This window comes from Schistocerca serialis, chromosome 2, assembly GCF_023864345.2.
Source record: "Schistocerca serialis cubense isolate TAMUIC-IGC-003099 chromosome 2, iqSchSeri2.2, whole genome shotgun sequence".
Classification (NCBI taxonomy): Eukaryota; Metazoa; Arthropoda; class Insecta; order Orthoptera; family Acrididae; genus Schistocerca; species Schistocerca serialis.
The window spans coordinates 1,130,551,647-1,130,567,764 of record NC_064639.1 but is presented as its reverse complement, the minus strand read 5'-3'; the positions used below and the strand labels follow the sequence as shown (position 1 = coordinate 1,130,567,764).

At 38.8% G+C, this 16,118-nt stretch overlaps 1 protein-coding gene across 4 annotated transcripts in view; it reads right to left on the bottom strand.

Annotated features, from left to right (window-relative positions):
• LOC126458591 (protein CLEC16A homolog) overlaps nt 1–16,118 on the bottom strand; it is a 243,512-nt gene that overhangs the window by 95,937 nt on the left and 131,457 nt on the right. For all 4 annotated transcript variants that reach the window (XR_007585664.1, XM_050095734.1, XM_050095735.1 and 1 more), the window contains exons 14-15: nt 15,788–15,926; nt 8,499–8,650 (exon numbers count right to left, since the gene is read on the bottom strand). Coding sequence is in view for 3 of the 4 variants with exons in the window: in XM_050095734.1 (XP_049951691.1) it covers nt 8,499–8,650; nt 15,788–15,926 (291 nt within the window). In the remaining variant the exon portion in view is untranslated. The remainder of the gene's footprint in view (nt 1–8,498; nt 8,651–15,787; nt 15,927–16,118) is intronic.

The window sequence follows — 16,118 nt, the reverse complement described above, 5'->3', positions numbered from 1 at the left end:
CCTCTCGAAAGGTGGGAACTGTGTGGCAATTCCACTGACAGCAGTAGATTACGTGCCATGCTCGCCAAACGTTAGCAGCTAGCTGGTACACTTTTGACCCCCACATCCTCTGGAAGCCATGTGCTCATAACCGTCACTAGATGCAATCTTTGCTCCTGCTTTGACATGTCTCCCTCTCCCACCCACACTTTCGGCAGTTCAACTCACAAATTACTACATGGCTTGTAGGCTTAGATACTGTGTATCATCAAAGTTTGTTTTAACAGTCAAGTTTCATATTCAGTACTAGTTTGCCAAAGATTCTTACAGTCTGAAGTGCAAAAGGTAATCTACTATATCTTCCGTGCCCCAGGTTTGAAATCCACATTCTCTGAAGACTTTAGGGTTCTGCAGAGAAGTCTGATACCCAGTTCATTCCCCTGGAATTACCACTGGATTAGTAAGCGAGTGTAGTGGTCACAGTTCACCGTGATTACAACCAAGTACCTGGTGACTATTTTACTCATTTCTTGCCCAGTCGTTTTGGCACCTCCTTACCGCCAGGCGTGCCCAGAAACAAATTCCTTTCTGACCATTTTGGCCCCCTTCATTGCCAGACATGTCCATTTCACTCCATAACTTAATGTGTCCTCTTTTTACTGTCCGTTACCTTGCTGTCACGTGCGAGATACGAGCACTACCCAACGAACCTCCAATCTGTCCTAATATAACAGACTTCCTGTACAGTGATATTAATTTAATAATTCTTGGTGCCTATTTCTGGAATCAAACAACATAAAATTCAGGATGGAACAGTGACAATATTTTGAACAGGATAGATTCCTACTCACCATATAGTGGAGGTGTTGAGCTGCAGACAGGCACAACCAAAAGACAGTTAAACAAGTAAGCTTTAGGCCAAGGTTTTTTGTTGTGCCTATCTGCAACTCAATATCTTCAGTATATGGCGATAGCAATATATCCTTCTAATAATAATACTTTTGGAATTGCAATATGTGAACTTTGTCCCAATGACACCTTTTGTGACGGTTTTATTCAGCGTCTATTGGAGTATGCTGTCCTAGAATGAGACACAAAGTGCCAGACCTCACCTCATCAAACATCATAATTTGTTACTAACCTGTACCTTGTTTCTAGACTACACTGCTACAACTAAGTTCAATTCATTACTCTCCTAAACTTCATGTTTTGTTGTAGCCAGATCTCTAGGACGAAGTTGAGATTACTTTTGTCAAAATCAACATTAAGTTTAATTTCTAAGCCTGTAAGATCATGCCAACTAGCTTACATGTTCCTTACGGTAAGTTGTATTATTATGTTATATAATTACTTGTTTAAATTGTGTATGCTTAGAAGTGTGCTTAAAGTGCTACGACATAGAAAACTGATTTCTGAGTGGTAGCCACTAATAACAACAAAGTCATTCCTTCAGAGTTATTGAAGTTGTTATGGTAGATTAAAATTTAGATCTCTTGGGGACTAGAATTCATTAACAAGACTAGGAATAGAAAGAAAAATAGAAGGAAAACGGACTGTGTATAAAAGGGGAAGCTGTACAGAGCATATTTAATCACCATGGGTCACAAAAGGTGGCTGTAACCTGAAGACATTAGAAGATTTCAGATGGATTATGAACCATGGACCTTGCCGTTGGTGGGGAGGCTTGCGTGCCTCAGCGATACAGATAGCCCTACCGTAGGTACAACCACAACGGAGGGGTATCTGTTGAGAGGCCAGACAAACATGTGGTTCCTGCAGAGGGGCAGCAGCCTTTTCAGTAGTTGCAGGGGCAACAGTTTGGATGATTGACTGATCTGGCCTTGTAACACTAACCAAAACGGCCTTGCTGTGTTGGTACTGCGAACGGCTGAAAGCAAGGGGAAACTACGGCCGTAATTTTTCCCGAGGGCATGCAGCTTTACTGTATGATTAAATGATGATGGCATCCTCTTGGGTAAAATATTCCGGAGGTAAAATAGTCCCCCATTCGGATCTCCGGGTGGGGACTACTCAAGAGGATGTCGTTATCAGGAGAAAGAAAACTGGCGTTCAATGGATCGGAGCGTGGAATGTCAGGTCCCTTAATCGGGCAGGTAGGTTAGAAAATTTGAAAAGGGAAATGGATAGGTTAAAGTTAGATATAGTGGGAATTAGTGAAGATCGGTGGCAGGAGGAACAAGACTTCTGGTCAGGTGACTACAGGGTTATAAACACAAAATCAAATAGGGGTCATGCAGGAGTAGGTTTAATAATGAATAGAAAAATAGGAATACGGGTAAGCTACTACAAACAGCATAGTGAACGCATTATTGTGGCCAAGATAGATACGAAGCCCACACCTACTACAGTAGTACAAGTTTATATGCCAACTAGCTCTGCAGATGACGAAGAAATTGAAGAAATGTATGATGAAATAAAAGAAATTATTCAGATAGTGAAGGGAGACGAAAATTTAATAGTCATGGGTGACTGGAATTCGAGTGTAGGAAAAGGGAGAGAAGGAAACGTAGTAGGTGAATATGGATTGGGGTAAGAAATGAAAGAGGAAGCCGCCTGGTCGAATTTTGCACAGAGCACAACTTAATCATAGCTAACACTTGGTTTAAGAATCATGACAGAAGGTTGTATACATGGAAGAACCCTGGAGATACTAAAAGGTATCAGATACATTATATAATGGTAAGACAGAGATTTAGGAACCAGATTTTAAATTGTAAGACATTTCCAGGGGCAGATGCGGACTCTGACCACAATCTATTGGTTATGAGCTGCAGATTAAAACTGAAGAAACTGCAAAAAGGTGGGAATTTAAGGAGATGGGACCTGGATAAACTGACTGAACCAGAGGTTGTACAGAGTTTCAGGGAGAGCATAAGGCAACAATTGACAGGAATGGGGGAAAGAAATACAGTAGAAGAAGAATGAGTAGCTTTGAGGGATGAAGTAGTGAAGGCAGCAGACGATCAAGTAAGTAAAAAGACGAGGGCTAAAAGAAATCCTTGGATAACAGAAGAAATATTGAATTTAACTGATGAAAGGAGAAAATATAAAAATGCAGTAAATGAAGCAGGCAAAAAGGAATAGAAACGTCTCAAAAATGAGATCGACAGGAAGTGCAAAATGGCTAAGCAGGGATGGCTAGAGGACAAACGTATGGATGTAGAGGCTTATCTGACTAGGGGTAAGATAGATACTGCCTACAGGAAAATTAAAGAGACCTTTGGAGATAAGAGAACCACTTGTATGAACATCAAGAGCTCAGATGGAAACCCAGTTCTAAGCAAAGAAGGGAAAGCAGAAAGGTGGAAGGAGTATATAGAGGGTCTATACAAGGGCGATGTACTTGAGGACAATATTATGGAAATGGAAGAGGATGTAGATGAAGATGAAATGGGAGATACGATACTGCGTGAAGAGTTTGACAGAGCACTGAAAGACCTGAGTCGAAACAAGGCCCCCGGAGTAGACAACATTCCATTGGAACTACTGACGGCCTTGGGAGAGCCAGTCCTGACAAAACTCTACCAGCTGGTGAGCAAGATGTAGGAAACAGGCGAAATACCCTCAGACTTCAAGAAGAATATAATAATTCCAATCCCAAAGAAAGCAGGTGTTGACAGATGTGAGAATTACCGAACAATCAGTTTAATAAGCCACAGCTGCAAAATACTAACACGAATTCTTTGCAGACGAATGGAAAAACTAGTAGAAGCCAACCTCGGGGAAGATCAGTTTGGATTCCGTAGAAATACTGGAACACGTGAGGCAATAATGACCTTACGACTTATCTTAGAAGAAAGATTAAGGAAAGGCAAACCTACGTTTCTAGCATTTGTAGACTTAGAGAAAGCTTTTGACAATGTTGACTGGAATACTCTATTTCAAATTCTAAAGGTGGCAGGGGTAAAATACAGGGAGCGAAAGGCTATTTACAATTTGTACAGAAACCAGATGGCAGTTATAAGAGTCGAGGGACATGAAAAGGAAGCAGTGGTTGGGAAGGGAGTAAGACAGGGTTGTAGCCTCTCCCCGATGTTATTCAATCTGTATATTGAGCAAGCAGTAAAGGAAACAAAAGAAAAATTCTGAGTAGGTATTAAAATCCATGGAGAAGAAATAAAACCTTTGAGGTTCGCCGATGACATTGTAATTCTGTCAGAGACAGCAAAGGACTTGGAAGAGCAGTTGAACGGAATGGATGGTGTCTTGAAGGGAGGATATAAGATGAACATCAACAAAAGCAAAACGAGGATAATGGAATGTAGTCGAATTAAGTCGGGTGATGTTGAGGGTATTAGATTAGGAAATGAGACACTTAAAGTAGTAAAGGAGTTTTGCTATTTGGGGAGCAAAATAACTGATGATGGTCGAAGTAGAGAGGATATAAAATGTAGACTGGCAATGGCAAGGAAAGTGTTTCTGAAGAAGAGAAATTTGTTAACATCGAGTATAGATTTAAGTGTCAGGAAGTCATTTCTGAAAGTATTTGTATGCAGTGTAGCCATGTATGGAAGTGAAACATGGACGGTAAATAGTTTGGACAAGAAGAGAATAGAAGCTTTCGAAATGTGGTGCTACAGAAGAATGCTGAAGATTAGATGGGTAGATCACATAACTAATGAGGAGGTACTGAATAGGATTGGGGAGAAGAGGAGTTTGTGGCACAACTTGACCAGAAGAAGGGATTGGTTGGTAGGACATGTTCTGAGGCATCAAGGGATCACCAATTTAGTATTGGAGGGCAGCGTGGAGGGTAAAAATCGTAGGGGGAGACCAAGAGATGAATACACTAAGCAGATTCGGAAGGATGTAGGTTGCAGTAGGTACTGAGAGGAGATGAAGCTTGCACAGGATAGAGTAGCATGGAGAGCTGCATCAAACCAGTCTCAGGACTGAAGACCACAACAACAACATGTAAAGGCAAGAGAGAGATTCTGCAAAACCAGATTTTAAGCTGCAAAACATTTCCAGGAGCACATGCAGAATTGCACCATCATTTTTTGTTCATGAACTGCAGATTCAAACTCAAGAAATTGCAGTAACGTAGGAAATTGAGAATGTAGGGCCTGCATAAGATGAAAACAACCAGAATTTGTTGAGAGTTTCAAAGAGAGCATTAGGCAACTGATGACTGAAATAAGAGAAAGGAACACAGTAGAGGACAAATACCTAGTTTTGAGAAATCTTATAGAAAGGCGGCATATGAACTACTACATAAGGAGACAAGGCTCAGTAAAAATCATTGTATACTACATGAGATACTGAAATAATCTAATGAAGGAGAAAACATAAAACACACAGCACCTAAAACTGAGAGTGACAGAATGTGCAAATTGACAAAGAAGGTTAGAAGAGAAATGAAAAGCTGTAGAAGCATGCAAGACTATGGAAGAAACAGATGCTACCTATAGGAAAATTTGGAGAAAATAGTAGCACCCCATGAATATTAAAAGCTCAGATGGCAGGCACATTAGTACTAAGTAAAGAAGGGAAGACTGAAAGGTGGAAGGAATATAAAGCAGGGCTATACAAAGGAAGCAAACTTAAGACAATATTATGGACATGAAAGAGGAAGTAGACAAAGATCAGATGGTAAAATGATGCTGTGAGGAAACGCAAAAGAACATTTAAGACCTACACAGAAACATGAAATGTGGTGTAGATGACATTCCCCCAGATTGATACCCTCGGGGGAGACAGCCATGACAAAACTATTCCATCTGGGGTGTAAGATATGTGAGCAGCTGAAATACCTTCAGATTTCATGAATAACATAATTATTCCGATTACAAAGATAGCAGGTGCTGGAAGCTGTGAATATTATTGAACCATCGGCTTAGTAATTAATGGTTGCAGAATACTGACACACATTATTTACAGAAGAATTAAGAAACTGGTAGATAATGATGATGGTAAAAACCAATCTGGGCTTCCAAGAAATTTGGCAACAGCAAAACTACATTTATAGCATTTGTACATATAGAAAAAGCTTTTGACAATGTTGACAGTAAAACACTTTCAAATTCTGAAGGTAGTAGAAGGTTATTTACAACTTGAACAGAAATTAGAGTGAGGGAGTTAAATTTCAGGGAGGACAAATAACAACTTTGAATTTTTATTTTATAAAATAAATAAAAATAAATAAAAAATTAACATGCAGCATGTAAAAGACATTTTTATTGTAAACTACTGCAATTTATATACAGGTGCTGTGAGAATGGCCACCGCAAGAACCTGTTACATAAGCCCTGCCAGGCATTTCTATTTGGCCTCTACCATAAATTCAGAATTCCAGGACACCCACTGAAGATTCCTTGTTTAATGGGCAAAACATGTTTGGGTCCACAAAAAAAAATTAAATATTAATGCGCATCATACAAAAGGCTTTTTTCTTGTAAACTAATGTAATCTAAAAACTTTCAGGTTAGCCGATGATTTTGTCATAGATGGCAAAGGACTTGGAAGAGCAGTTCAACAGAATATATATTGTCACAAAAAAAGGTTATTAAATGACAATCAAAGTGAAACAATGATGATGGAATGCAAGTAAACTGAATCAGGCAGAAGTAGTAGAAAAGTTTGCTATTTCAGCAGAAAAAGAAATGGTAATGTCCACAGACAAGAGGATATAAAACACAGGGGCAGAAAAATAAATGGTAATGACCCAGAAGAGAGGATATAAAATACAGACTGGCAATAGCAAGTAAATTATTTTGCCTGTAAGAGAAATTTGTTAACACTGGATATAAATTTGAATGTTAGGGAGCCTTTTCTGATGGTATAGACATGAAACTTGCATGAAAGACAGTTGAGACAGGATAAGAATAGAAGCTTTTAAATGTAATGCTACAGGAGGATGCTGAAGATGTGATGGGTATACATTGGATATCATAAAACCAATGCAGGGTCCCATCCTAAATGTGTAGAAACTGAGTATCCTGTTTCTAACTAATTAATGGTTTGTTTCTGTACTAAATGTACTGAAGCTCAGTGCCAAAGAGTGTAGTGTTATCGTAAAAATACCTGCTTCACAGGTAATGGATAATGCATACAAACTGAACCTATATGAAAGGTAATTTTGCTTTGATTATTGCTATGAACTATTTTCTGAAGTTAATTGAACTTAATATTTGAATTACTTGCTTTAAAGTATGAACATATAAACTATTTCAAGTGGTGTTAGAAAGCAATATTGGCAAATTGCATTTTGTTTCTGAAATAGTCACAGCATTTGCCTGTAAAGACAGTTTCAGATTATGGTCCCCCACTATAATCTTATCTATTATAAGAAAGATAAACTAAATACTGCTTTTGCTAAAGAAATCTGAAGCATTTCCATAAAAGTGTGAGCATAAAAAAAGTGTCTGTGTAATGTTATTTAACTTCACTTGTGGTGTCTGTATGTTAGTTAAACCAGGACTCTGGCCATGCTCAATTTTAGTCTCATGAGGTCATTAGTAACATCTTATTGCTGAGTTAGCTATCGACTGTAACAGTAACTATTATTACTATGACTGAAATAACTTTTAAAATTCCTATGATTGCTGATTTGTGTAAATAGTAACTACTGCTACCCACTACTCACTTTGTCCGGTAGTCACGTGTGTTCATTGCACTATTCAAAAGGAGTATATATGAAAGGCAATTTAGTATCTCATATTAAATTTTCTTGAGACATAATGTTTTAAATTATGATGCCTAATTAGGCTGGCAACCATTTATTATTTCATTTGTGTGAATGTCAATACTAGTATTACCTCCAAAGTGAAGTCTTTCAGTTTTCTATTAATTGCTGCTTACACAAAATTAACGTTTCGATACCCTCTGTCCATTAGGAATACATATGGCCAAACATCAAATTCCTCCCAGAGGGTAATGCTAGTTTGTGAGCATAATGTTATACTTGGCGCAAACCGGCAGGCTAGTGTTATAAGGTCCTGCATTATCATTATATTGAAGTTACTTATAATGTATATAAAATCAAGGCAAATGCCCTATAAGCTCAAGCATTAAAAATACGAATAAAAAAAGTCATGGGAATGAAGCTCCACCTAATACGAAAAGACCCCTCTCAAGGTTGGTCACTGCTCTGGGAAAACACAGGTCACATTGTGTGTGGAAACTGGGGAACAGTATGTAGTGAACATGAACACTCTTTGAAGAAAAATACAGGTCTGAAATGGTCTCTTGCATAAGGTGGGATTTCTCCTCAACTCAGCTACCATGTGTACCTTTTTAAACATATGAGTATCCTTTGCTGAATATCTTCCTTATACAATGAGTGATTGTCTTCACTTAGTCCACAGTTAACATGGAACATTCTACTGTTTTTCTTGTTTTACTGTACTCATTTCTTATATAAAGATTTGTTCTATTGTTTTCTTATAATATTCTTTGTTGCTCCTCTACCACATTGCATATTTGTTGCTCATAATTTTGTGATCTCTCATCTTTTTCTCTTGCACTGAACTTACTACTCACAATTAATATTATCTTACCTGAAGGAAACCAACAAATTTTGTAACACCCCATCCAAGGCGTCTTGTGTCAGGTTCAACAAGAATAAACTGCATTACATCAATAACAAGAAATCGTCGAATTTTGTGTCCTTCTTTGTTAACCACAGTGCATGCAATCAGGTCGCTGTTATCTGCACAAAGAGAAAGCCATATGAAACATGGAAACAATATAGTAACAATTTCAACAATAAACTAAATCCTAAAATAGTAACTGGAAGCATGCTGTCAGATGATCACATGAAAATACCGATAATACAGACTGGTTTTACGGTATATTGATAATTTTTACTTTTTGGACCATATGACTACAAATGAATGAAACACAATGCTGTGAAATGTGGGAAAAAAACTGCATTTATAAGAAGAGGAATGGCACCAAAAATGGGACAGAAGTGTAATATGTACAAAATCGTCCATGCAACCTGCCACTAAAGATGCCTTGCTCAGAATAAAAGCGAAACGTGTATGGCACAAAAATTGTGTTTCATTCAGTTGTAGTCTCACAGTCCAAAAAGTAAAAATTATCAATATACTGTAATATTATATGCATCTGAGGTAGACAGGACTACAAAAGTTAAAGATGTTAATACAGACTGGAAACACTGAAGCCATGTAATTTGTTTTGACTAAACTTCCTTGTCCTTCTATTCATTTGGTCTCCGGTAGAGACATCACAATCCCAACAATACCACAATTTTTTATTAACGTATGCTTTTTCAGTTTTATTACTTCATTTTCTCAAGTTACAAGATCTCTTGATTTACATAATTCCCAACACCTACCCATATGAATCACCCTGGTTTAGGAATGAAAACAAGACACTTGGCATTCTAACATTTTCTGCCCATTAGCATACATCTTTTCCTGTTTGCAGGGCATTAACTAACCCAAAGCACATAAATAAGTAATCCACATTGCCTACAATGGAAAACCCAGAACAGAATGGAACAATATTGTAAAAAGGAAAGTTGCTACTCACCATGTAGCGGAGATGCTGAGTCGCAGATAGGCACAATAAAACGACTGCGACAAATATAGCTTTCAGCCAGTAAGGCCTTTGTCGAAATTAGACGACAACAGACACATACACACTCACACAAATGCAACTCACACACACACACACATGCCTGCAGTCTCAGGCATCTTAGGCCACAGATGTCCGAGACTGCATTCATGTGTGTGCAAGTTGTGTTTGAATGTGTGTGTATGCGTGTGCTTGTCGCCTAATTTTGAGGAAAGCCTTACTGGCCAAAAGCTATATTTGTGAGAGTCTTTTTGCTGTGCCTATCTGCAACTCAGCATCTCCGCTGCATGGTAGGTAGCAACTTCCCTTTTCACAACACTGACACATTGCCTACAGGAATACAATGTAAGTCAACCTCACATATCGAAGTAAAACTCGTCGATTAGTAAGGGCAGTACTCTAATTCAGAACTAACAGTTAAAGTTTTAAAACTTCACAGATACTTTAATCAGCACAGAAACTAAGAGGAAGTAATATAGCCTGGAAGACATGGCCTGGGGATCATTAACAATGAGAATAAAGGAATACTCCATCCTTTAGCTGGCCTGCTTTTGTCTGGAACCAAACAAATGCTTCAAGTGAATCTCAAATAGCTTCAGTGCACACGGGAACCTAATACATTTGCCACAGGGAGAATGAAAAAGGAAAAAAAAATGATGATACAAACAATTTTTAACCAGGACCTCATAACCATTTCCCGCCATGCTAATACACGAAATAGGTAAAAAAGGATGGATAGAAGAGAAACAACACTGTGAAAAGCAAAGAGATGATTAAGGAAATCAGATGTATCCATCCAGCATTTGCCATCACTGATTTATGAAAGCCAAAGAAAATCCACATCGGGGGAGGGGGGGGATATGAGTCCCATTCCTCTTGAACGCAAGTCCAGTGTCTCGATTACCACGCCATCTAGCTCGGTAACAATATCTGTGAGGGGATAGCAATTAGACACTGTTTGCCATTGTCATAATACCTGCCACAGAAATAACAAGAGAAATTCTTTATATAAGATACACATAACTGAACAAATAGATAATATATGTTGTTGTGACACAAATATACAAGAGATTAATTGTGTAAATTTCATCTCGAAGAACAAAAAATACTCTTTATTTCAAAATTTAAATGAATAACACCATTAATTGTGTGTAAAATGTAACCTCCTTTAAATAAATACACACTGCCAATTAAAATGAAATCATTTTATGGAGCTCAAATCCATATAGAAGTGGCAAACATTCACAAGCCATTGATAAAAGACGTGAAAAATAGCTAAGAATATTAAATGAACTTGCTGTTTAAACAGTTATGGATCTCAACAGCGACTACTCAGACTAACAAATTTATTCACGTTTCTACACGACATATAGAAAAGATTGTGTGCAGCAGACAAGCAGTCAGAAATTGCCAATTAGTTTAGCTGACCACAAAATGTGATCCATACACAATTCACACAGTGGAACTAAAATCCAGTCTTAACATTTAATAAACTTACAGAAAACTTCCAGAAACATAAGAAAAAGCTTTCTTCATAAAAATATGTTACGCTGTGTGTCTCAATTAAGAGTCAATACACTCCCTCTCCACACAGTAATATTACCTGTGTGTGACAGTCGAGAGGAGTAGAATATAAAGAGCAAGACTTTGGGGAAAGGGACTAAACTGTAGTAAGAAATTATGGGTGAGTACATTCTACCTGGAATGTGCACAAGAGAATAACACCTGATGTGCAAAAGAGCTCAACAAACAAACAGACAGACAGACAGGCAGGCAGGCAGGAAGGCAGGCAGGCAGGCTGGCAGGCAGAACAGAAAGTTGCTCAGGTTTGGAGGTCAATAGATTATCAATCGCCCCTTTTCATGTCTTTTATTTTGAGGAATGGGACGATTAGAACACAGTATTCCACATCTCAGAACACAGCCAGAAATGAGTCTATCCTAGCAACTGATATGGTTGGGTTATTCAAAACCTGGGTTATATTGCCTAGTAAGAGACATTCAGATCGATGACTGATTCACAGTGGCTACGGGAAAAAATAAAACATTAACCTCACTTCAGGACTTTGGGGGGGGGGATATTGTCTATCTGTATAGCCTATAGCCTCTGACATGGTTATTAATATATTTGAACAACTACTGCTACCGTTGCACATGCAGTGATCTGAGGCAAGAAAAGGATATGATACCATTAAAGTGTGTGTTTGTAACCCCTTATGTTCTGTACCCCCCCATGAACCATGGACCTTGCCGTTGGTGGGGAGGCTTGCGTGCCTCAGCGATACAGATAGCCGTACCGTAGGTGCAACCACAACGGAGGGGTATCTGTTGAGAGGCCAGACAAACGTGTGGTTCCTGAAGAGGGGCAGCAGCCTTTTCAGTAGTTGCAAGGGCAACAGTCTGGATGATTGACTGATCTGGCCTTGTAACAATAACCAAAACGGCCTTGCTGTGCTGGTACTGCGAACGGCTGAAAGCAAGGGGAAACTACAGCCGTAATTTTTCCCGAGGGCATGCAGCTTTACTGTATGATTACATGATGATGGCGTCCTCTTGGGTAAAATATTCCGGAGGTAAAATAGTCCCCCATTCGGATCTCCGGGCGGGGACTACTCAAGAGGATGTCGTTATCAGGAGAAAGAAAACCGGCATTCTACGGATCGGAGTGTGGAATGTCAGATCCTTTAATCGGGCAGGTAGGTTAGAAAATTTAAAAAGGGAAATGGATAGGTTGAAGTTAGATATAGTGGGAATTAGTGAAGTTCGGTGGCAGGAGGAACAAGACTTCTGGTCAGGTGACTACAGGGTTATAAACACAAAATCAAATAGGGGTAATGCAGGAGTAGGTTTAATAATGAATAGGAAAATAGGAATACGGGTAAGCTACTACAAACAGCATAGTGAACGCATTATTGTGGCCAAGATAGATACGAAGCCCACACCTACTACAGTAGTACAAGTTTATATGCCAACTAGCTCTGCAGATGACGAAGAAATTGAAGAAATGTATGATGAAATAAAAGAAATTATTCAGATTGTGAAGGGAGACGAAAATTTAATAGTCATGGGTGACTGGAATTCGAGTGTAGGAAAAGGGAGAGAAGGAAACATAGTAGGTGAATATGGATTGGGGGACAGAAATGAAAGAGGAAGCCGCCTGGTAGAATTTTGCACAGAGCACAACATAATCATAACTAACACTTGGTTTAAGAATCATGAAAGAAGGTTGTATACATGGAAGAACCCTGGAGATACTAAAAGGTATCAGATAGATTATATAATGGTAAGACAGAGATTTAGGAACCAGGTTTTAAATTGTAAGACATTTCCAGGGGCAGATGTGGACTCTGACCACAATCTATTGGTTATGACCTGTAGATTAAAACTGAAGAAGCTGCAAAAAGGTGGGAATTTAAGGAGATGGGACCTGGATAAACTAAAAGAACCAGAGGTTGTACAGAGTTTCAGGGAGAGCATAAGGGAGCAATTGACAGGAATGGGGGAAATAAATACAGTAGAAGAAGAATGGGTAGCTTTGAGGGATGAAGTAGCGAAGGCAGCAGAGGATCAAGTAGGTAAAAAGACGAGGGCTAGTAGAAATCCTTGGGTAACAGAAGAAATATTGAATTTAATTGATGAAAGGAGGAAATATAAAAATGCAGTAAGTGAAACAGGCAAAAAGGAATACAAACGTCTCAAAAATGAGATCGACAGGAAGTGCAAAATGGCTAAGCAGGGATGGCTAGAGGACAAATGTAAGGATGTAGCGGCCTATCTCACTAGGGGTAAGATAGATACCGCCTACAGGAAAATTAGAGAGACCTTTGGAGATAAGAGAACGACTTGTATGAATATCAAGAGCTCAGATGGAAACCCAGTTCTAAGCAAAGAAGGGAAAGCAGAAAGGTGGAAGGAGTATATAGAGGATCTATACAAGGGCGATGTACTTGAGGACAATATTATGGAAATGGAAGAGGATGTAGATGAAGATGAAATGGGAGATACGATACTGCGTGAAGAGTTTGACAGAGCACTGAAAGACCTGAGTCGAAACAAGGCCCCCGGAGTAGACAATATTCCATTGGAACTACTGACGGCCGTGGGAGAGCCAGTCATGACAAACCTCTACCATCTGGTGAGCAAGATGTATGAAACAGGCGAAATACCCTCAGACTTCAAGAAGAATATAATAATCCCAATCCCAAAGAAAGCAGGTGTTGACAGATGTGAAAATTACCGAACTATCAGCTTAATAAGTCACAGCTGCAAAATACTAACACGAATTCTTTACAGACGAATGGAAAAACTAGTAGAGGCCAACCTCGGGGAAGATCAGTTTGGATTCCATAGAAATGTTGGAACACGTGAGGCAATACTGACCTTACGACTAATCTTCGAAGAAAGATTAAGGAAAGGCAAACCTACGTTTCTAGCATTTGTAGACTTAGAGAAAGCTTTTGACAATGTTGACTGGAATACTCTCTTTCAAATTCTAAAGGTGGCAGGGGTAAAATACAGGGAGCGAAAGGCTATTTACAATTTGTACAGAAACCAGATGGCAGTTATAAGAGTCGAGGGACATGAAAGGGAAGCAGTGGTTGGGAAGGGAGTAAGACAGGGTTGTAGCCTCTCCCCGATGTTGTTCAATCTGTATATTGAGCAAGCAGTAAAGGAAACAAAAGAAAAATTCGGAGTAGGTATTAAAATTCATGGAGAAGAAATAAAAACTTTGAGGTTCGCCGATGACATTGTAATTCTGTCAGAGACAGCAAAGGACTTGGAAGAGCAGTTGAATGGAATGGACAGTGTCTTGAAAGGAGGATATAAGATGAACATCAACAAAAGCAAAACAAGGATAATGGAATGTAGTCTAATTAAGTCGGGTGATGCTGAGGGAATTAGATTAGGAAATGAGGTACTTAAAGTAGTAAAGGAGTTTTGCTATTTGGGGAGCAAAATAACTGATGATGGTCGAAGTAGAGAGGATATAAAATGTAGGCTGGCGATGGCAAGGAAAGCGTTTCTGAAGAAGAGAAGTTTGTTAACATCCAGTATTGATTTAAGTGTCAGGAAGTCATTTCTGAAAGTATTCGTATGGAGTGTAGCCATCTATGGAAGTGAAACATGGACGATAAATAGTTTGGACAAGAAGAGAATAGAAGCTTTCGAAATGTGGTGCTACAGAAGAATGCTGAAGATTAGATGGGTAGATCACGTAACTAATGAGGAAGTATTGAATAGGATTGGGGAGAAGAGAAGTTTGTGGCACAACTTGACCAGAAGAAGGGATCGGTTGGTAGGACATGTTCTGAGGCATCAAGGGATCACCAATTTAGTATTGGAGGGCAGCGTGGAGGGTAAAAATCGTAGAGGGAGACCGAGAGATGAATACACTAAGCAGATTCAGAAGGATGTAGGTTGCAGTAGGTACTGGGAGATGAAAAAGCTTGCACAGGATAGAGTAGCATGGAGAGCTGCATCAAACCAGTCTCAGGACTGAAGACCACAACAACAACAACATGTTCTGTACTCATGAGACATAAAATTATTTTTCTGAACTCCACATAAAGTGTCCAAGAACACCTCTAAGTGAAAATTGATTAAGTCAAATGCTGTGATGGCTGTAAAGTACAAGGCATTTTCCTCCACTTCCTTGACCAATATGAGATCGTGTTTATAATTGGTGTATCATTAATATTTCCCTTTTTCGGTATTTTATTGAAGGGCAAAAGGAAATAATAAGAACATATAGCTGCCACTGCTTCAGTATCACTTTGTTCCTGTCAGCATATATGAGTGTGTAAAGGCCATATAATGCTTTGAAAACACACCAATTTCTGTATTACATAATTCTCTCTCTTCTTACTTTGGTTGCTGTATCATACATACATCCTACAGGCATTAAGAGCAGTCCACATTCACAATTACACAGCAGTGAAGAGTCCCCTTGTGTAATCAACATTATCTTTATGTAATCTTTACTTCTGTGTAGAGTAATTAAGGGATAAAAGAAAAGAGGGTTGGTGATGACTGTACATGGGGAGTGGAGGAAGAGGGCAGGAAACAGTGAGGAGGGGAGAGAAGGATGAGAGAAGTAGCAGAGGTGGAAGGAAGCCACTAAAGTACACAGGGACAACAGATTTATCGTTTATTTGAACATAGAAGTTGTTAGCAAAATAATATATTAAAATAAAATATTACACGTTGGCCAAAAAACTTAACAAGTTTCATTAACCAGCACTTACTTAGATCTAGAACAACATCAACTTGAACACACGACTGTGGGTTTGTGAGAGGCAACTGAGTTTCAGGCTCCCCTCTAAGGGTCAATGACAGATCTCTGACCAAGAAGAACACTCTTATTGCCCGCCTTGCCCGTTCAACCTGCAAATACGAATGCCTTTTGAAAAAATAAACAACCAAAGTTATTGTAAGCTACAGAAACACAGTTACGAATCTGCTCAAATGTTATTATTACAGCATTAAAAGAAAAGAAATTATTTTAATGGTAACAACAACTACAAAAAAATTGAATAATATTTAGCTTTCAGGATTAAACATTTAAAAGGAGAAGCC